Source organism: Simochromis diagramma, unplaced genomic scaffold, assembly GCF_900408965.1.
Source record: "Simochromis diagramma unplaced genomic scaffold, fSimDia1.1 OVJJ01000381.1, whole genome shotgun sequence".
Classification (NCBI taxonomy): Eukaryota; Metazoa; Chordata; class Actinopteri; order Cichliformes; family Cichlidae; genus Simochromis; species Simochromis diagramma.
The window spans coordinates 943,966-964,312 of record NW_024386737.1 but is presented as its reverse complement, the minus strand read 5'-3'; the positions used below and the strand labels follow the sequence as shown (position 1 = coordinate 964,312).

The window sequence follows — 20,347 nt, the reverse complement described above, 5'->3', positions numbered from 1 at the left end:
GTGACTTTAAAGGTAACCAGTGGAGGCTGTTTCTCGTAACGTGTCGCCATCACATCGGCTGTAATCAACAATCTGTGGTACACCTCGAACCTTCATGTTACACCACATGCACATCTTTACACATTAACAGAAGACCTGAAGTTGGAGGTTTCAGCTGGGAGAAGAGTACTGTAGTGCTGGAAAACACTGGTGTTGAGCTTTACGCAGGGATACACAAGATACTGTGGCATCTTTAAACTGTAATTGCCAGAACTGACTGGACTATTTAGTTGAAATTGGAATTTTCAGGAATGACAGCATGAATACTGCCAAAAATAAAATCATAGGCATTGCGTAGATTCAGCAGATTTTAGGCCACATAGATTGATGGCTAGCGCTAAAACGTAGGGTAAGTGCTAGTGTGCTAAAAATCTATAAACCAACGGGCAAAAGTAATACAGGATGAAAACAACAAATGATAATGAAGGTTATTTTTTGAGTTATTTAGGTTTAGACTAAGTTGTGGACTGCTGATGCTAGCACGTCACAGCCATGTTGCTAGCATGGCCGATAACTAGGAAGCACTGCGAGTACCTCCACCCCCAGAGAACCCCCGGCTTTCTGAGGTTTTTAACAAGCTGATCATAGAAGGTATAAAACAGGTTCATTTTTCTGACTCAATAGCTACGTCCAAGACAGAAGTGCCTAAAACCTGCATTCTATCTGAAGACCACCAGATGGCGATAGCTGTGCTTGCTAAAAGAACGCTTTCCTGCTGAGTTATGGGCTCAGTCACTCATTCAGTTTTTAATGTTTTTTTAAGTCTATTTTGTAAATCTTGGTCATAATATGCTTCCAAAAGGATTATCTATGGTACACCTAATGGTAATCATTCACAAATTTTTAGCCAATGAGCAAGCAGTCTCAGTCATGTTTTTTTTGTTTGTTTCTTTTTAAATCAAGATGGTAAAAGTGAAGATGCCAATATTAAGACTTCAAAGTGGGACTTGAGGATCAGATATATGGGCCAGATTTGCCTGATAAAATTCAGTTTCATTCTTACAAGTTAAATAAAAAAAAATGTAAGGAAGAACCGTGGCTGCAAAAACTGCCCAGTTAAAAAAAGAAAAGATGTGCACACAGCATAGGAGTGAGGTTTTAGGGGTTTTTGTTTGTTTTGGGGTTTTTTTTAATGGTCTTACACAAAATATATGCATCTGTATTTATGAAATGCAGGTGATTTTTGAAAATTACAACCACTGTTGAAACCCAGCCTTGCTATGGTGAGACGCTGACGGAGAAACGCTCCCCCACGTCGCATCTTTAACATTAAAAAGCTCACACTACCCCAGAAAAATAGAAATTTTTCACTCATACCAATGACATTCAACATTCAAGTGCCAGTGTTTTTGTTTACTGTCTTTTGGTCAAGTCACTTTGTAAAATATCAGCTTTTGTATTAGGCATAGAAAAATAAATATTTCTCAAAAATGCTTGATAAATTACACAAACTTGCAGTGAAAGTAGACTCAAGAACTCTGTGTGCAAACAGCTGAATCCTACCTTTGCTGTTAACTAGAACTCCACCTGGTCCCCAAAAAAAAAAAAAACAATTAAAAATTTAAAAAAAATTAAAAACAAAAATTCTCAAAGAACCTTTGCGCGCGCGCACACACACACACACACACACACTTCTTATTTAACATCTCTACACTGTCTTCACACTCACTCTCAGTCGTACCTCTTTAGGATTAAAGGACGTGTGCTACAGAAGACTTTTGTTGAAGTCTTTTGTGTAAAACTCAGTGGTCTTTCTATAACGGAGGGGGCCCTGCAGGCCGCAGCAATGGAAGCATAGCACCATTAATTGTTCTCTGACCATCAGTGCTGTCTGTATCACAGGTAAGTTTGCTATCAGCTCCATTAGGGCTGGGTATCACCCTTCATTTAAGGCATCAGAAGGTTTTGGGAAATAAAAAAACAAAACGAACTAAAGTGCTGGATCAGTTTTGCAGGAAGTAAACAAAGCATTTTCTGCATGACACAAACTTTTGTGATTTTTCTTAAACTTTGTTTACTGCTGAAAGTGTGTGAGATAGTTACAGGTACATGCAGTGACACTAGCAAGACACTGATGATCAGTTAGCATGTAACAGTAGCACTGTTTACCATGTTACATGAGCATGTTACCAAGGTAGATTTGCTAATTAGCAGACGAAGAGTTTTGCGGTATTTTGCCAAAAAAATGAAGTCTTTCAGAATTCGTAATTGTGAGGACCAACGCGGTAGATAAAGTGCCTGATCTACATTCCTATCCATAATGCCCTGCTGCTCATATTTTCTCAAAAACGTAACATTAGCGGCACAAAACTGCAACATGTCCAAGTTTTAGCACCGGGAATCAGCTGTCAGTCAGTAAAAAAATGTGCCTGAATTGTTCCGAGTCAAAAGCATTTACATAAAGTTTTAATTTTTTTTTATCCCCGCATCATTACAGCATCTGACCGAGCAAACATTCCTACACTTAAATAAAATAATCAAAAATTTTGCAATAGTTTGAAATACCCAGCCCTAACCAACAAATTTCAGTCTTTAGTGATTCAGCCACTTCAAAAGGCACCGTTCACATGTAAAACTCTGGGCTATTTCACATGTGCCAGTTTGTACTCGAGCAGAAAACTCGTGCAGAGAATCGTGGCGACCACACAGCGAAAGCAAGCCACAAGTTACTGAACTCTATTGCACTTGGGGTAAAAGTTCAGAGGGTTTTTTTCCCCCCTCCACGCAGGAATTTGGGGGCACAGTGGTATTTAAGTGTTGCTCTAACACAGCTCAATGGTAAATACAACTGACAGGTAAAGCCAGCCTGCCCTAGAAAAACACTGAAATACATTGCATATTTATGAACAACACTATTTGACACGATTGATCTACAAAGCAAGAGGTAAACTGAATTTTTACTCTCACAAGTCACACTGCATTTAAAAAGGTTCACCGGTTCCTTCATTTTTAAATTTTTTTTTTTTTTAAAAACAGATTCTCAATGTGCCGCCAAGCGCTTGTCAGAAGGCACAGCAACATCTACGCAACCACATCCACTCAATGGATTCGCCTGCGACGCCGCATGCCTGCAGCATTGGTAACAAAACAAATGGGACTACATTAAGCTTATGGTCAGCAGAAGCCACTGATTCAAGTAAGAAATGCTTTCACACAGGGAATATCAGTCAGCAGTATCCGACTGCCAGTTCAGTCAGTAAAGTTCCTCCTACAGAGTTTTAAAGGTTGAAGCTGATTTTATAACAATGCCAGCAAGACAGCTATTTAATAAAACCTCTAGGTGTGAAAGTGCAACTTAAAGACTTCTGTTTGTGTGTGAAGGGAGTTCTGTGATTGTCATTAGCAACTTGCTGTCCTGTTTCCTGCTTTTTCATTCCTTCAATGCTTTGCAACAGCTCTTACAAGAAGTCTGCAGGAGAAAATAAAATGTTTCATGACCTCAAGAAGAAAGCTGATCAGTAAACAGGTGCTTTAAAAAAAAAAAAAAAAGAGAAAAAAAAAATCATCTATTGGGACACCTCTGACAGTTCTGGTCAACATTTGAATCACCGATTCAACCACCGCTCATAGTCATTAAGCCCGTGTTAGACTGCAGTCTCAAACTTAGTGACAGCTGCGACAGTAACTGTTTATCTGACCCGCGCTGGAACAGCAGCTGAAAAGAAAACTCAAATTTCCTGTTTTTGGTTCGTTTGTAAATGCATAAAAGGGACAGGTGGACATCGAGGAGTACAGCTGAATTCTATCGTTCCACAGCCGTCCTTGAATGCAGCATTGTTCCTGGCCCCTCATTTTGAGTCAGACCAGGCTTAGTGAGATATCGTACAGTTATATTTGACTGGTGTCTTTTAGCACCAGAAAGCTTCTGGAAAAATCTACTTTGTATATTTAGTAAATGAACAGCCAACTGCTTTAACTGCTTTAACCCCTTCAAACTCTTAAGGAAAAAAAATGCTGTTAAACACAGTTTCCCCAACGTCCCCCTCAAATGTAACCCGAGGGAAAGGGAGCTTAAGACTGATTAGAAGAGGCAAAAAATCAAAAGCAGGAAAAACAAACAAACTATGATATAAAATAAATAACTGCAACATAATTAAAGCCTGCTATATAATTGGATTCATCTGCTTGGCATTTGAAACTTCTTGACCAAAAAACAACAACACTTGAATATGTTTTACAGTCTTGGTCCTGCTTTGTCAGAGTCAGTGGGCAGTTTGAGGGTTAATCCACCTGGTGCGCATTAATTTGGGTGAATTTATTTCTATACAGACGTGTGTATTCTCTTGAAAGAATACAAGCTTTTGTCTTCGAACTTTAGTCAGCGGTGTTCAAACTGCCCACTGTGCTAAGCTCACCAGACCCGTCTTGGTCTAGTGTTGAGTGATCAAGTGTGACTCTCATGCACACCAAGTGTTGTTTAACTTCACATTCTTTTTCTGTGGAGATTCCTCTCTGTTGAAACTATTTACATTTAATCTGAGTTCTACATGTAAACATAACTAAATTAATCCACCCCCACACTGGAGTAACAGAGCTTTTTTTTGGCTCTTAATAGGCCCAGTTTGGGGGGGTGGGAGTAGGAGGAGGATTGGATTTCTACCACTGAACCATCCAAATGTTCAGCGGAGATCCCTTTTCAAGTTCAATCAGGGACGAAACATGGACATCCTGGGTCAACAGGCCCCTTGAAGCCTGGTTGCAAAGCAGAGCCAAGTAGGGATAACCAAGGATTTAAATGCATGCGATCGGTTCTGTGTAGCAACTTTTCCACAAGCACAATTTACCCTGACAGTTTCTCACTGTGCTGAGCCGAGTTGGGTTTCGCATTCGACAATCGCGGCGGGACGCTGTCATCGTTTATTAATGTGCAGCACGTGCTGGGACGTGTCGTGCATGCAGAAGGTGAATACGTTGTAATAGCTGCCAAGACTGCCAGTCCAGATAGCAAACTACTCTGGAGAGTGGACGTGCATCAGTGCGAAGAAGTAGGAGTGTGGCCCATCTGGGAGCTCTGTGGGCTGGGTGGTAAGTGTTTTGAAAGCAATCATATGCTGCCAGTGTACGGCTGTTGTGCGCGTTGGCCGAAATCTAGTTTTGTAAACATTTCATCGAGGAAGTGACTTCAACACCGAGAAACACTATCTGCTGACTGAAAGCAGTAGTAAGAGGAGGAATTGGACCGAGACGCGATTTTGCGCTTGATTACAGTTGCACACGTGGCTAAAACGTGCTGTAGATACGATGCATTGCATTCCTTGGGAAGCCCCAAGCTGTCTCTGCAGTGGAATTAATTCGTAAGGATGATCCAGTTCTTCACTTTTAACGCCCGACTTCAACAGAGCTTAAAAGACCTAACAGAATAAACTGGAATGACTACTTTTAGAGAAGACTCTTCATGCAACTCTCCAGGATAGAGTGAGCGAGAAAATTTGGACCTCTTTTTAGTTTGCGTATTTCCCCCCTCAAGAGAAAGCTTCTCCCAAAACAAGGGTTTCAATGTTTGTGGTTAAAAGCAGCGGTAGATTCCCAAGAGCATGATGGCACTAAGAGTCAGCTGAACAGCCGCAGACACCGACACAATCTGGGAACTGTTTTCAGCAGCAGCCATGTAGTGTTTTCTAAGCAAAGGTGTTTCAAACTGTGTAGCGGTTACAGTAATTTAATATGACTCGAGTGGCACCAGACTTTGGCTTTTTTTTAAATTACAGCAAGCTATGAGGAATTTGACATTTACGGCTACATATCTGGATAATAAGAGGGGGAGGAACAACATAACGTGACTGCTGCTGGCCCTGTTAGTGGCACACAGTGACCCAACAATTAGTGACAAGATGGCTTTGAGAAACCAAACTGCAAGCTCAAAGCTGAGCTATAGATGTGACACAAGTGTCAATGAGTAGGACTCGGGTTCCCAAAAGCATACAGCCACTGTGGTCGGCCCTGCTCGTCGGCTCTTTGACTTTAACAGTACGATTAATGTTATTTTTGACCCATTTTATATTTACTCATCCAGAGTGAGTAAAGTAATCCACAAATATGCTTACAGTGGTTATATGCTTTGGGGAATTAGCTCAGTCTCTATTAGACAGATAAGGAAATGCTTTGAGTTTCCTCATCGTAGTTTTAGTTTAGTTTTTTTTGCCAAGGTTTGATTTAGTTCAAGCCTAGTTTGCTTCCTTCCAAATAAAAAATAAAGAAAACATATTTAAACCAACAAATGACACTGAATACACACTTTTAGTCACCGTGGGCCAATACTTGTGGACAGTTAACGTATTACGGCAATAAAAACAATGGAAATAAGAGACAAAGTTTAAATTCTTAAAGGCACAGTACAGAAACAAATGATTCTCCATAAACACTTATCTTAAAATTAAACAAACAAACCAAAAAAATGCTATTTGCAGTAACAACCATAAGTCCTAAGACTGTCTGCTATCCTCACTGCTAATGGCCGACAGCGCCATTTCAGTTTGTCCAGCCACTCGTCTCTTTGTTAGACATCTGTGTCAGACCTCGATAAAGTTTCATGTTTTAAAAAAGGTGAAAAAAAGAAAAGATTTTGTTTCTGTGGCCTCCAATACGTGAAGGCCAGTATTTTTGAATTTATACGCAGACATGTTTTGCTTTTATGTCCTGCCTATAGCTATATTTTAGAAAAGTTTTTGGCCAGCGATTTACAACATGGCCGTGCGTTAAATACAAAGATGACATGAGGTCACGCGGGGAGTGTAAATGCAGACGAAAACACAGTGAAATCAAACTCAAATATAAGGTGGGGGGGAAATAAAGAAAGGATTTCCCCCTCTTTGAAGAAGCCCACACGCTGAAATCTCAGGGAATTAAACACCCAGGTCTTTTTACCAGCACACACGTGTCACAGAGGGAAAATGGTCTTAAGGTGGCTGCTAGCTGGAAGCTAACAAGTAAGCCTGTGTCCAGTGTTTAAAAAGTAAACAACTAAAATTCAACAATCTCTTCATAATGTGGTCTTTTTCAAGAGGAGAAAAGCTAATTTACCAAAACAAAAAAGGTGGACATAGAAAGCACAAGAAAACTCTTCCAACGACTTAAAAGACATGAAGGATGGGGATGGAAGCTACATAAATGAGCATAAATAGTTTAATAACATGCATGGGGGTTTCTTGGGGTTAATGGTGGTAACAAGACAGATGGGATGCAGACGTCGATGTGGAGAAAGAATGGAGGATGAGTGAGAAGAGGAAAGAGGGATGAGCGAGGGAGGGAGGGATGGAGAAACCTAGTTGCCCCACCAGTCAACTTGAGAGTGTGAGTAGTTTCCTCCGTAGCCATCGCTGGTGTAGAAGTTGCTGAAGCCGCCTGAGAAGACAAAGGGAAGAAGAAAAAAAAAAAAAAGCCTTCTTAATCAAGTAAAACTTTTGTAGCATTTCATCGCCCAAGTATCAGAAATTAGTGTTTCCAGGCAAAACAAATCTCTGTAATGCAGGTCTGGTGTAAAACATTTATCCTGAATGTGCAGTTCTGTAAAACAATAATTCGCACTGAATATATTCAGTATATATATACGCCATCAAAATATATTAAAAGTACAACAATATATGGCAAACTCAAGTGCTCTTCTTTTATTTCTCTCTATACAAGCTCTCAGAAAACAGGAAAAAAGTATCCTGGGGGGCCCAGTAAAAAGCAACACAATGAACATCATGTGACTACAATCATGTGCACAATAATCACCCTACATCAGGGGTCTCAAACTCAAATGAGCCGTGGGCCACTTCTGGCACCATCATCTCATTGGAGGGCCACTTTAGTGTCCAAGTAGTACAAAAAACACAAACACGAAAACACCCATTAATATTTCCTAAAATGTAGTGTTTTGTTTGTTTTATTTAATTCCAAATATTGTGTAACAAGACAAAATTGCAAACATGAACGCAATTTTTTTTCTCCCTCTTAACTATCTGAAGTCTTTCAGTTTCATTTGTCATATGCAAGTTAGCACAGGGTCAACATTGCAATGAAATGTATTTGACAAGCAGACGACAGTCACTCAGCAGTGTAGTACAGTAGTTTCATTGAACTACCAAATAAACAGCTGGCAGCACTTTTGCTACAATTTTGTTTGTATTTAACAAAATAAAAATGCAGGCATAAACGTACACATTAGTTTTCGACTGCAAGTGAAAATTGTTTTCTTTCCAAATAAATCTCTCACTGAACTAACACAGCCCTCAACATGTTTGCACTCTCTTGTTACCTCGGCCAGGTCCGCGGCTCCGAACCGCGGTAAGGAGACCTCTGGCTAATACTTTGGGTTCCGGCTCGTAGCCGGGAACTAGCTTTACTGTCTGGGTCAACTTTGCTAGCGAGAGAGAGGCATTGAAAGGCTGCTCCAGCAGAACTTTATTGTTTCGGAGGAAAAAACAAACACAGCGTACAGTCGAGTCTTAATAGCTTACTTACAACTGGGCTCGTCAGGCACTCTTTTTGGCTGCAGTGGTTATTTTTTATATTTACATGCTTCCAGCTCCCGTTTCTGCTCGGTAGCACCTTGTACTTTTCTACTTTCCTTTTTCTCCCTCCCTCACACTCACACAGAGAAAAGCGGGAGGGGCGGTCCCACACATTCTCCCTGCAGCACGGACTACACCGCCCGTGAGGCTACAGTCTTAACCCTTTAAAGCCGGTTGGAGCGGGCACGCTCCGTTTTGCGTAGCTATTTTTAAATCCCGGTAGCACTGCAACCTCATAAGGTGGCCCTCGGTCACAGTTTCCTTCCACATATAACTTTGCAAAAACTGCATAAAAAGCACTTGCAGCAACAAAAACATAATATTCCAGAAACAGGCTTTGCCAATCCAATCAGCTGTTTGTAACACTTCCTACATCCATCAGCGCGAACTATCGCATGTCCGCCATGTCCTGCCCGAAACCGGAAGTGACGTCATTTTGCGGAAATGTAGTTTTTCATCATCAGGGCCTTATGAGCCTATACTTGTGTTTTTAAAAGTTATGTTTGACTTTATGACTTTCTGTGTCGTTTCTGGGATGCTGAGGACTCATATTGCACTGCTGGAAATAGTTTATTTTGATGCATATGCTGTTTTTTTTGCAAATTTGCATTATAATATTTATTTTCGTTTTTCCTGCAGTATATAAAAATTGGTGTATTTCAAAAATAAAACTATGAAGACACTTAAAATAAATTTCCTGTGGTGGGAAACTAGTTTGTGCAACTTTTTTGTATTTACAGTTTTAAAGGATGAGCCTCTTAAATTTCTCTAACTAGAAATATATGTTAAAAAAACAAAAACGATTTTCAATTTTTTTGTAGTTTATTGCATTTTTTTGCAATTTATGTAATTACTATGCACTTAATGCAGACATATTATTAAAATTTGGGCTGTAATGGTTGTATTGATGTATATCAACTTGAAATGCTCCCAAAAATGGCTCCACAGCATGTAAAAATATAATATAAGCGCTGGCGGACTTGGTTCTATGGTAGGTCTTAAAGGGTTAAAGGGCCATGCCTGTAACACTCTGCCGTCGTGTTAAATCATTTTTGGTAAAATAATTTCTTTCTTCACATCAATATGCGGGCCGCGAGTTTGAGACCCCTGCCTTACATTAATGAATAAATTTCTATCCAAAGATCAGAGCCTCACCTCCTCCAAAGGCACGGTTTCCTCCATGTCCTGCCTGGCTGCGTCCTCCTCCACGTCCTCCAAACCCTCCGGCGTTGACTCCTGCAGCAGTCTGACGATAATCTCGTGCTCCAAACCCGCCAGAGAACCTGTGGGATAAAAGAAAAATAAATAAATCAGTGTTTAGGGATTCTGATTAGACCAGCAAATGTTTTAATACTTATAACAAAAACAAACATTTGCAAGTTAAAGACATAATCTGTGTGTGTGTGTGTACCTCTTAGAGCGCCCTCTATTACTACTCTTGTGCTGGTGTTCATAGGCCAGGCTCTCGAGCCATGAGGGAACTTCCTGTTTGGCCTCTACTAGGATGTCCAGGAGGTCTTTAGTGATGTTCCCGTTTTTGTCATTGAAGAATGATGTTGCCAGCCCTACAGGAAACAGAAAAAAACCCCAAAAAACACTTAAAAACAGGAGACATTTTTTGAAGCAATATAAGTAAGAGCAGTAAATGGGGTTCATCCTCAATCAAGAGGATGCTTCCCTTAAATCACATTACTTTTAGCCTTACCCAGGTTTCCTACTCGTCCCGTACGTCCAATACGGTGGACGTACTCCTCTATGTCGCTTGGCAGGTCAAAGTTAATAACATGTTTCACGTTGGAGATGTCCAAACCCCGAGCTGCTACCTGAGATCACAAAAACAGGAGCAGATACTTTAAAAACTCACACCTTCAGTTTTATGTCGATTGTGGTTGTCAGTTAACAGAAAGGTTCCTCTTGTGGTTCACCGTAACGTGCACCCAACAGGATGTTTTTACTGACCGCTGTAGCCACCAGGATGGGACATTTTCCTGATCTGAACTGGTTCAGGGCCTCCTCTCGATCTCTCTGGGAACGGTCACCATGGATACTGGTGCAGGCGTAGCCTTCCCGATATAGGAAGTCCTCCAAGGCGTCTGCACCTTTCTTGGTCTCCACAAAAACCAGGGTCAATGAGTCCTTACCTGGTCAACCAAGAGGGGAAACACTGGGTGTTAATGCTACAAAGAATAAAACAACTGTAGGGCTGCACTGTGTTTGGACTAAATAAAGATTGAGTTTAATAATCCTGCACCACTATGACTCTGGCTTTATGTAGCAGGCATACTGGACCAAATTGTGGAACAAACAAATAATGAAGTTACAGTCATGCTGGAATTATATAGAATTTAAGTGCACGAGCAATTATGAGAACCAAGCACATAAATTAAAATCCATCCCTGATGGCCTAGCCTGCTAAACTGACCTTTAAGCTTCTCAGTCCACTACATGAGATTGATTTGCCTTTTAGCCAATGGGATCAGTTAGCATCTAAATGAATCATACAATTTTACGTGTGAACGGTTTTCTGCTGCCATGCACACATAAATCAACGCCCTTGATTGTATATGAAATCCTCCATAGCACATCAGTTAGTGGGTTTGTTGCAGCAGCCCTGTATACAGATCACATGTTTACATGTATATACGTGTGTCAGTCCATGGGGTGACTAACATGCAGGTTTCAGGGTTAAATCTACCAGCATTACTTTACAGCAGATGTTGTTATATGAGCAGAACAGTGCAACAGGCAGCAGGAGGTGCAGTGTGGGTAAAATGACCAGCAGCAATGTGTTTTCATGCAGATTTCACTAGAGGCACTGATGGAAAGATTCTGGTCACTGTATTCTTCCCGCATCAACATCATCAATTGACCTACACTTATATCAAAAGTTAGATACACGGCAACACACGAACACAACATGACCAGACTCTCTCCATTAAAGCTATGGGTTTGACCTAAAGACATCACAGCAACATACTTTAAAGATGACACAAAAACAACCTTAAGCTATAAAATCAAACAACAGGCATGTTTAATTTCACATGAGAGGACCCGACGTGTGAAATGGGACACAGAACCTAAATAAACATAATAAACAGGAGATTCTCCATCCACGAAAAAAAAAAAAGAACAGAACAGTAAAGTCGAGCAAAATTATTTAAAATATGAAATGACAGATAAAAGTTTCCTGTTTGAGGATCTTACCAGGTTTCTCTATGTTGTCTCCAGTACTGTCCTGTACCTCACTTGGGATGGCTTGGGATAAAACCACAAACCACTGACATGTAAACTCCAGTTTGAAAGCAATGCTTGTGTGTCTGATATTGCTGATTTAACAGAGGTTTAAAATGTTGCCATATAATCACTAACAAAACAATAAGGTTGTTTTCCCAGCCACAAACAATTAAAAATCCTCCTTTTTTTTTTAATTTAAGTTCAGTCTGAAGAAGAAGATATTTTGTAATAAAAATAGACCACTGCCATCTGGAGGCAAATATAATCCAGGAAACACGATGTTTCTTGCCAACTACCACAAATATAGAAAGAGCATCTTTTAAATGAGCGGTTTTAAACCTTTTTCAGGGCAGCCTACAGGTATACATCTTCCTAATTTCACACACAAACATATCTAAGTGAAATTTTCACTGAAAGACAAAGGGTGCTGATGGACATTACACTGTGCTAAGCATGGGAAACACAGTAATGTATTGGTTGAGATGTGAGGATGACAATATGATGATGACCATAAGACAGGGGAAATAAAATCGCACTGTGTGTGTGGCTCGAGATAATTGCAGATAAGTCTACTCAGGCTGCAATCAGTATTTATGTTATGTGTTGGGACATGTGGCAGTTGAGCTGAGATCGGCTCACCTGTAGCGCTTAGCAGGTCCAAGAGGAAAGACCGCTTATCGCTCTCTTCCACCCACACCACTTTCTGCGTGATGTTCTCCGAGGTGGAACCCACTCTGCCCACCGCCAGGAAGATGTAATCCTCCAGGAAATCCCGAGCTAAGATCTGCAGGATGAGCAAAATATGTGCTTAACACAACTGTTTTGCACCGTCTGACAAAACAGATGGAAAATTTTACATCTTTAAAATGAAGCACTGATCATCATGTGAATGCTTGCTGCACTTTTCTTTATTAGTAACGGGCGGATTAAAACAAAAAACAAACAAAAGAAAAAAGAGGAAGAAGAGGAAGAAGAAAAGTTCCAATTTCTATCACAATTACTGCAGATAATGAAGATATACCTGGATTTCTTTGGGAAACGTAGCGCTGAACATCATAGTTTGTCGGATGCCTTTAGGAGGCATGGTGTCCTGTTCGACGATGCGCCGTATCTGTGGTTCAAAGCCCATGTCCAGCATACGGTCAGCCTCATCTAGGACCAGGTAGCTAAAGGAAACAGAAGAAAAGAGTTTGAAATTTGGAAAAAATGAAACAGACATTTACCCATCACTCACTCCTCGCGTTTAGGTCTTACTTGCAGTAGTCCAGTCCGATCTTCCCTCTCTCCATCATGTCCACGAGTCTTCCTGGAGTGGCCACCAGCAGGTGACAGCCTCTCTCCAGGTCTCTGATCTGCTGGCCAATGTCTGCTCCTCCATACACAACACAGGGACGCACTCTGGAGCGGTAGGAAAACTAACAGGAAAATACAACGTATTAACAATTACACACAAATCTAAAAATCACATCACTAAATAAAATTATTACACACTAATGTGTTTAAATACCTTCCTTGCTTCATCATATATCTGCAGTGCCAGTTCTCTGGTGGGAGCCAGCACCAGGGAGATGGGGTACTGCTTGCGACGGCCATACTTTCCATTCTCCTGCAAAGCAGCAAAGACAACATTTAAGTCTCACAGCAACAAACGTGATTGAGAACAGAACATGTGGCAAACCTATCAGGGACTAGTCTGACTCCTGAGAGCAAAAATCCCCTAAAGGCTTCACAATGTAAATTAGGGGAGAACTCGTGTAACAGGAATTACCAGACAATTATCAGAGACGTGGCACTCAAATAATTCCAGATTTAAAGTTCATGGAATAATTCAACAACAGTGAAGTTAGCAGAATAAAAACTTCCAGAGGAAAGAAAGACAAGCTTTAAAATCAGACTTACCTGCTGATAATTTTCTTTCTCAATAACAGCTTAAATTAAATTAGACAAAATAACTCCCTAAATAGGTGCCAGGTGTCATATCGAGATGGCTGCTGACAGGTAGGACTTGTGTCTTAAAGGGTTTTGCTTTTCTTTAACTGCTGCTTGTTTTGCCTCTTCTTTGATGGTCTAGTATACTACTGGTATCAAAAAAGATCAACTTAAGCAGGTCTGCTTGTTTGTTGCAGTGACTGAAACTCGTGCTCACCGTTTGTGGTAGCATATGAACAATACCCATTCATTTGTAGAAGTGTGCACGTGCCTGAAATTAATGCTTTTTTTTTTTTTTTTTTAAATCTGGAGGATATGCTTTAATTAAATTACTTTACCATGAAATCCCCCACAGCACCTGAACCATTTCTTTCCCCCCCTTTCAAAGCCATGATGAAATTAGCTGTTTTTAACTAGATAATATTGATTTTTCTCTTTTACCTGTCCTGATGCTTTAGCTGCGTTAAGGGCCTCTCCTGGTCCATCAGTGTAGATCTGGCTGAGGACTGGCAAGAGGAATGCTGCCGTTTTCCCAGAGCCTGAGACACACAAGGACAGCCTCATCCATTTCTGCTGTTCCTCTCATCGACCCAATTCCAATATTTTGTTATGTTTGTGCACTACCTGTCTGTGCGCAGGCCATGAGGTCTCTCTTCGATTTAATAATAGGAATGGCGTATTTCTGGACAGGAGTGGGTCTGGTGTAGCGACTCAGAGCAATGTTACCCATGATAATCTCACCCATGTCCACGTCTTGGAACTGAGATCACAAACAGAAACATGTACAGAAAGAGCAAAGAAAAGCAACAGTGCAGCTGGTATCTGACACAATGTGAGTAACTCACACTCTCGATGTGCTGAGGACAGTTCTGTCCCGTGGCCTCAACAGGAATGTCATCGTATTTCTCAAAGTTAATCCCAGTGTTACTGCCAGAGAACAATTCACTACGGAGAGAGCAGCAAAGGTTAGTCGAAGGCTCTGGAACTTTATTGCTCAGAGTAACTGCAGCAATTTCTTGGGATAATTTATCTGAATGACGAATTTTAAAAGAATAAAAACCTAGCATTATTTTTACTGGGGCTGGTCAGCCATTTGAATTTATTATGTGTCAGGTAAGGGAAATGCTGCAGAACCATAACAGACAAAGTTAAAGATGCTTCCATATTGACATCAGACTAGAAACCTGCAAATAAGATACAGAACGAATGTCATTAAGATGACAACTGGAAATAACAAAACGTCAAAGAATTTGCTTTCACCTTCCTGTGTTTTACTCTGTTACACAAGAACCAATGAAATCCCAACAATATGACTCACAGTCTAATAGTGAAATTACACTAGTCTAATAATCTAATTCTGTGGACTAATTTTTAACTTTTGCAAAGTTCACCTGAAATTTCCTGATCTTACAATAAATCACAATAAATTAGAAAGTAGACTACACCTCCCACAGCGGCTCAAAAGCACAGACTCACTGTTCAAGGCGTTCGTTGCGAGGGGTTGGTTTGGACCAGTCTCCGTCATCTCTGGATTCCTCCACCCAGCGGCTGTTTCCTCCTCCTCCTCCATTACCAAATCCTCCATGCTCAAACCTGAACACAGCACGCACACATTAATGATGAATAATGAGGCAACTTTCTCCAAATTATAGAACCACAGCTCTCCACTTAACATTTTTTGGGTAATAATAAACCATTTTAAGGGTTCACAAGAGGGTCGTTTTTTAGCTTTTATAGTAAACATGGGAATTTTCTGTTGACGCTGAACATAAGCTCTCAACACTGTATGTGATCCACTCACCTTCCTCGGCTAGCGTTGCCTCTGTCATTGAAGAAAGCAGACTTTCCACGGTTATTGCCAAAACTGCTATAGGCGTCCTTGGCAGTGTTCCAGCCACCTGCGTCTAAAAGGAGAACACCACAAAACTATCAGGTTTCGACAGCTAGCAGACGCATCCAGTCATTCATGTAGTGGAGAGGCAGGTAAATGAGCACATACTGGATGCACGAGCTAAGTAAAAGAAATGTTGGAAGCACTAAAACTGAATCGCACCTTTATTTTCATACCCAGCAAAGCCCATTGGCTGTGCTGGGTTAATGGGGTTGAAGGCTCCACCCCTGTTGTTGCGGTAACCACCTCCAACGCCACCTCTTCCCCGCTCCATGCGAGGCGGGCCACGGTTAAATGAGTTGCCCGTCATGCGATTGTCGTGGTAGCCGTTGACAAAGTTGTTGCGCGTGCCGTCCCAGCCATCTGCAGAGAGGAAACAGTGCACAAAATATTTAATAAATACCATCACACCTGCAGGAACATCGTCTTCATGACCATCACTGCTGTTATTGGTGGAGCGCTGGCAATACATGCTATATGGGCAAAAGTATTTGGCTACACCTCTTACATCTTTTAAATTCAAGTGTTTTCAGTCCCATTGTCACGGGTGTAGAACTCGTAAAGTCGCCAACGCTTTGCTGACTCAGCAAACCTCCTCTAGCATTAACATCAGCACAAAAACTGCGCTGGGAGCGTCATGGTATGATCAACAGCTTCTGTAAGTGTAATGTGTGGGTGGCCCAGTATTTTGTCCATATAGTGTTGTTTCAGCATACCAATAAAACACCAGCGATTATATTTTAGCCCTTTTGACATCTATCAAATTAATTTTTAATGAAAAATGTACTTTTGTGAAAAGGTAGGAAATTAGATGCATCAGGTCAAAATGATTAAACAAACCAACTCAAAGAAGCACTTTCAGATGCTTCTGCTGCTGCTTCCGATATGCAGCCGCACTTAAATGTTAAGGCATTCACTATGAACTCATCAATAAGTCAATTTACAAAAAACAACAACAACTCTAAAATCAATATAAAAAAGAGACCAATTCCCCAACTTCTGCACAACTCTATCCAAGAAAATCAGAAGTTCAGAGAGGAACTTACAGTTGGCTGCAGGCGCGATGGTGTAACCACCCTGTCGCCCAGCAGCAAAGGCATTTCCTGCTGGATTAGGAGATGAAATTCCAGTTGTAACTCATGGTTAAAAACAGATGCTGATATAATAGAGATACTTTGTAGAGTTACAAGTGTGGGGTCTTTTAGAATACTATGTCTTCCTCACTATTCCAAAAATCAACCATAGGTGGTAGTAACGTTTAAAAAAAACAGAGCACAGATAAAGGAGACCGACTGCTAATCATAGAGAAATAAAGATGGACAGAGCTGAAAATTGTGTCTGAAAAGCAAAACCAGACCTGAAGTGCTTTAAACTTGCACTCTTTTTATTTGCCATATAGGGAAAACCTGACATCAGCTCCCACTCTGTGACCTCACTAAAACATTCCCTGCTTCAGGTCACAATCAACACAACTTAAAGGCCATTTTGTAAATTTTATTTGTTTCAAGAGTCACAAAGGAGCATTATCCAGGGTACGCTCGTTGCTACTTGGCAATCACAAATCATTAGACAATGAGAGTGCACTTTCGCAGTTCGACCTGCCCTTCGCACATCACATCAAATATCACGATGTTGATGGATTTCACTAATCAATCAGTGAAAACACGGAAATTCAGCTATGAAAGCTGAAAATGATTTATTTGGTAGGAATCAGTGATGGGAGTTCCCAGCGGCCTAAAAATAAACACAATTCAGATTTTTCTTTATAGGAAACAAGGTTAAGTGGATCCTACTCACCATTTTTGGGAGCATCTTTGTTCCTTAAATGTGGAGGTATGTATCGCCCTGCAAAAGAGACAGACAGCCAAGAATCAGTCAGCGCTTACGTCACACTGCATTTATAATCAAATCTAACTAACCATTTCAAGGTTGACCCACAAATTATGACTGCAATGACAAAAGATTATTAAACTATAATGTAAAGAAAAACTTAAAGGTGACATGCAAATATTCATTTTTACATGGTTGCAACTAAATGTCACTGTATTAAAAACAGATGTTCTGCACTTAAATAAAAATAGATCATGTAACTGAAAAGTCACCGTGTTTAATGAATAATAAAAGATTTAAAGACAAAATTTCTTCAAAACCTTTGCATCATCCAAAGACATGCATATTTTAAGTTAACAGAAACATCTGCTTTCAGTATCACCACACAGCACCAGGGATGCATTTACACTGTACCACATGCAGACATACAGCAGTCACTTTTTTTTTTTTTTTTAAACCCGTTTGTTTTTATCATGACAAAATGAAAAATTCTAACAGAAACACAAAGGCTGCTTACTGCTATTGCCGCCACCTTGTCCGTCTGCAGCGCTCAAGTCTAGGACAGCGAGCTAGAGGGGGGAAAGAAACAAAACACAAAAACAGAAAACGACTCACTGACCCACTTCAAGCAACCTAAAACTTTAAGTTACATTTTAACAGAATGAATTATCAAAGCTATTACTTCCCATTTCTTACATTAACTGGTCGCATTACAAGTTGATTTTTCTCCATCATAGACAAACACAGAGTAGCATTTCTGTAGTAATCTCCCTATTGGTTCTCAGTTGTCTAGGTTTTCAGTAGCTAATGCTACAAGACAGCTCAGTGTCACTGGTATATGTATCCACCATCACCAACCCCAAGTCAATATTTTTCCTCTCGAATACCGTTTGTTCCCCTGTTTCTTTCTGTAGTTTTCCATTACACCCAAGCAACATTTAGTCCCATAAATTAAGAATGCCTGTAAAACCAAATAAGTGGAAACTAGTCTTTAGATTGTTAGGCAGGCTGTGTTTGAGGCCACAGACCACTTATCCTTAAGAGTAGGTGACACAGAGAGCTGCTGCCTACCTTTTAAAAAAAACGTTTCTGTATAATAAGGAGTGTGAAAATTTTTCTTGCATGGACTGGTTTGAGTACTCAGATTTGACATGAAAAAAGAAAACTAGAAGTCATTTTTATTTTTGTATTCTGCAGCAGACTTAAAAAACAAACAAACAAACAAAAAGAGCGAGGGAAAGGCAGACAGAGATGTGAGCTCCAGCGTGCTGAATTCCTATCATGATGATGTCAGCAAACTGCACCCAGCCACAGCTGGTCTGGGATACTGAGATGCGATGCTGGTGCGTCAAATCTCACTGCTGTCCAGGGAACAACTTTGTATTTAATGCTTTCATTACCAAAAATCTAACTGTGTTGGGGGGTGGCGGCGGTGACATTCAGCTTAAGCCAACTAAACTCATGAGGATGTATAAGTCGCTGAAATAGGGGCCTAGGTTGCGCATCACACTCCTTCTTAGACATTTTTCCCCAATAGGGGCTCTCCAAAATATCAACCGAGTACATGCAGTACTTTTCTGTTACCATCCAGCCAGACACAGATAGACTACGTTGCTGGTGACGCAGAAGAAATGACCATCTCTTAGCGGGACGCAGTCAACATAAAAACATGGAAGTCTGGAAAATGCTGCGTATCATCTAAAAGCCGGGGAGGGCGACAGTCACGCCGCATTGTTTGTGTAGCAAGCAGACCCGCAGGTTCCAGCCACATTGACCTCCATTTTATTATTATATCGAGCTGCAAGACAAGCGCAGTGGACGTAACAGTTGAGGGGTGCGTTTCATGTGTTCATATGAGGGGGCCAGAGGAACCACTCGTGCGTCATTTCGCATTTAGCTCTTCGTTTTAAAGAACACCGATCAGTCTAGTAGCAAAACACGGATGTTTTATTTCTAGAATGCAATTCAATAAAGGCATTCTTGGTCAGGTTGTAGAGGGGCCAAAACATTTTTCATGTCGTATGCTCCGCAGCCACCGTCAGACGTGTGCGCGAACAAAAGCAGCGCACCCGACGTTAAGCTAGCACAATAGCATACTGTTAGCAGACCCAGGCTAGCCGGCAAGCTAATGTTTACCACTGCCGTTTTTTTTACATTACTTCTAAAGCGAACATTTAAGACATATAAAAGAAACACAGCTTACCTGCTGTTCTAGACCGTGGGCATTTTCGACGGCCACATGACTCATAACTATAGAATATGGAGGAAAAATGATGCCGTTGAAAAGGGGACCTCTTTGTTTGCCGGGTTTTGATGTTGTTATTATTTCTCCTTTGCGTCTCGCCCGTTTCTGTGGTTATGTAAAATGACAGCTATTTCATTTCCTTAATGGTTTCAGATAACTTTTTAAAACGATATTACTGAATTTCAAGTGGCAGTAAAGTCCCGTATTTTCAGCTTCAAGGTTGATACTTCAAGCAAACACAGCTGTTGTCTGTTTGCTCTTTAGCTGAAGCTGAGACGAAGCCCCCACGAAGCGCGTGAAGGGAACGCGAACAATGTGAACGCAATTATCCGGTGACGCCAAAATAAAAGCTTAAAAAAACAAACTAGGTATAATTTTATATCTATATCAAATTTTAGGCCATAATAATAATAATAATAATAACAATAATAACGTATACTATCATACTATTAATGTTTTGTGTTCTTAAACTTGTTCTTAAACTTAAGAAAGACGATAAGAGGCTTACATCCCCTTAATTTGAAATGTCCCTATTTCCGGACTGCTAGTAATACTAGCAAACTTGGCAGACGCCTCTCGAATGTTATTAATCTAGAAATCGCGAGATTTTAGTAGTAGGTTGTCGCGATATCGCCGTTACACAAATATTCTAGCGGAGAATTAAGTAGATTTTCAGTTGCTTTT

The 20,347-nt window shown here is 40.6% G+C and overlaps 1 protein-coding gene across 5 annotated transcripts; it reads right to left on the bottom strand.

The window, feature by feature from the left end:
* Nucleotides 1-2,752: 2,752 nt before the first annotated feature.
* Nucleotides 2,753-19,941, bottom strand: LOC120717047 (ATP-dependent RNA helicase DDX3X-like). 5 transcript variants are annotated; one of them, XM_040004960.1, is made up of 20 exons: nucleotides 19,622-19,941; nucleotides 17,936-17,987; nucleotides 17,386-17,433; nucleotides 16,635-16,691; nucleotides 15,751-15,951; nucleotides 15,499-15,601; nucleotides 15,174-15,290; nucleotides 14,543-14,642; nucleotides 14,322-14,457; nucleotides 14,139-14,236; nucleotides 13,276-13,374; nucleotides 13,023-13,183; nucleotides 12,790-12,934; nucleotides 12,408-12,552; nucleotides 11,739-11,789; nucleotides 10,494-10,675; nucleotides 10,240-10,357; nucleotides 9,946-10,099; nucleotides 9,690-9,817; nucleotides 2,753-7,380 (listed from the first exon to the last, which is right to left on the bottom strand). In XM_040004960.1, exons 1-20 carry the CDS (start codon nucleotides 19,664-19,666, stop codon nucleotides 7,301-7,303), a joined length of 2,220 nt encoding a protein of 739 aa, XP_039860894.1. In that variant the 5' UTR covers nucleotides 19,667-19,941; the 3' UTR covers nucleotides 2,753-7,300. The 5 variants fall into 5 exon arrangements, with proteins under 5 accessions (XP_039860894.1, XP_039860821.1, XP_039860976.1 ...); XM_040004887.1 differs by having other exon boundaries at nucleotides 16,635-16,694; nucleotides 19,622-19,940; XM_040005042.1 differs by lacking the exon at nucleotides 11,739-11,789 and having other exon boundaries at nucleotides 16,635-16,694; nucleotides 19,622-19,940.
* Nucleotides 19,942-20,347: the final 406 nt, after the last annotated feature.